At 33.9% G+C, this 1,772-nt stretch overlaps 1 protein-coding gene across 1 annotated transcript; it reads right to left on the minus strand.

The window, feature by feature from the left end:
• Positions 1-19: 19 nt before the first annotated feature.
• Positions 20-1,182, minus strand: LOC120859446 (complement factor H-like). Its single transcript, XM_040235551.1, has 2 exons — positions 915-1,182; positions 20-219 (listed from the first exon to the last, which is right to left on the minus strand). Exons 1-2 carry the CDS (start codon positions 1,180-1,182, stop codon positions 20-22), a joined length of 468 nt encoding a protein of 155 aa, XP_040091485.1.
• Positions 1,183-1,772: the final 590 nt, after the last annotated feature.

Raw genomic sequence — 1,772 nt, forward strand, 5'->3', positions numbered from 1 at the left:
TAAAAGATATTTGTCAGCTTTAGAATAAAAGGAAAAATACTATACTTTTGCAATCTTGTGGACGAGACCATTGCCCCCCTAAACATCTTATAGATGCAGGTCCATCAGTTCCAAACCCTTCATCACAGTCATAAGTAACTTCTTCTCCATATTGGTAACTGTCTTTCTTGTGAGATACACCACCATTCTGAATATAAGGTGGAAGTCCACAGGGAAGTCCTGGGAAGACATGAAAGAATGATTTCATGTTTTGCTAACTTTGAAATTTAATTTGATGTACTGGTCAACATATTTGGTAGTTTTACTTGAAAATAATAAATCCTTATACAGGAACTTCCATGACATGGGAGGAAAGTGCACAAATTTTTCCTAAAATTACCTTCTGGTGTATGTCCACTTGAGCAAGAACTTGAAACTGAAATTTCCAATATATGAAAGAAACCATCAGTGCTTCTCTAACCAATCATGAGTAATGAAAGAAAAACACATTGAGACTCCACACATCATCTTAGGAAACGTACTATAAATTGTAAGAAATTAAAAGGGACATTTTCGGGAAGACATGGAACATGTTTTTGAAACTTAAATAGATAGGAATATAAATAGGTTTAGTAAATAAATAGTTAAGTTTAGTTTTATTGCACATCCAGTGTTAATACAAAATAATTGCCAGATTGAAAAGTGATTCTCTATAGAACAAATGAAATTATTAATAAAAAATGATTAATTTTATATGTCAAATGATTTAATGTATAAAATATAGATTTTATTTTAATACATAAATGATCTATATATAGATAAATTACTTGATATATTTAGAAATCTAATGGATTGAGTCTTATGACTTTGATGACAATTGATTAGTTTTAGTGAATGGTACTGAAAATAGATTTTGGTTTGCCTAGTGTCCTCACCTACACACTGAGGTGGAGAGCTCCACTTTCCCATGTGGCATATTATCACATTATTTTCAGATATCTCGAAGCCTTCTTCACAAGTATAACTTAACTTCGTGCCATGTGCATACAGCCTTTGTTCATGTATTTCTCTCCTTTCTTCTGCAGAGCTAAATGAGTTAATGGTTCCATGGTCTATTTGAGGTGGTTGAGAACATCCAAGCTTTTCTATATGAAGTACAGAGGTCAAAGAGTAAAGTACAAATATAATCTTTAAATTTAACATGTTAATACAATCAAATATTACTTTAGATTTTATTTTTTTTAATTTATTTATTTTTTATTTTACTTTACAATTCTGTATTGGTTTTGCCATACATTGACATGAATCCACCACGGGTGTACATGCATTCCCAAACCTGAACCCCCCTCCCACCCCCCTCCCCATAACATCTCTCTGGGTCATCCCCAAGTACCAGCCCCAAGCATGCCATATCCTGCATCGTACATAGACTGGCAATTCGATTCTTACATGATATTATACATGTTTCAATACCATTCTCCCAAGTCATCTCACCCTCTCCCTCTCCCTCTGAGTCCAAAAGTCCGTTATACACATCTGTGTCTTTTTTGCTGTCCTGCATACAGGGTCATCATTGCCATCTTTCTAAATTCCATATATATGTGTTAGTATACTGTATTGGTGTTTTTCTTTCTGGCTTACTTCACTCTGTATAATTGGCTCCAGTTTCATCCATCTCATCAGAACTGATTCAAATGTATTCTTTTTAATGGCTGAGTAATACTCCATTGTGTATATGTACCACAGCTTTCTTATCCATTCATCTACTGATGGACATCTAGGTTGTTTCCATG

This window comes from Oryx dammah, unplaced genomic scaffold (assembly GCF_014754425.2).
Source record: "Oryx dammah isolate SB20612 unplaced genomic scaffold, SCBI_Odam_1.1 HiC_scaffold_997, whole genome shotgun sequence".
Taxonomy (NCBI): domain Eukaryota; kingdom Metazoa; phylum Chordata; class Mammalia; order Artiodactyla; family Bovidae; genus Oryx; species Oryx dammah.

Bases quoted from the DNA above. Each gene is read 5' to 3' on its own strand.
- LOC120859446 (XM_040235551.1), bottom strand. From the start codon at position 1,182: ATGTTAAATTTAAAGATTATATTTGTACTTTACTCTTTGACCTCTGTA. The intron at 220-914 runs GTGAGGACACTA...ATGTCTTCCCAG, and splicing joins CTCTCCACCTCAGTGTGTAG to GACTTCCCTGTGGACTTCCA.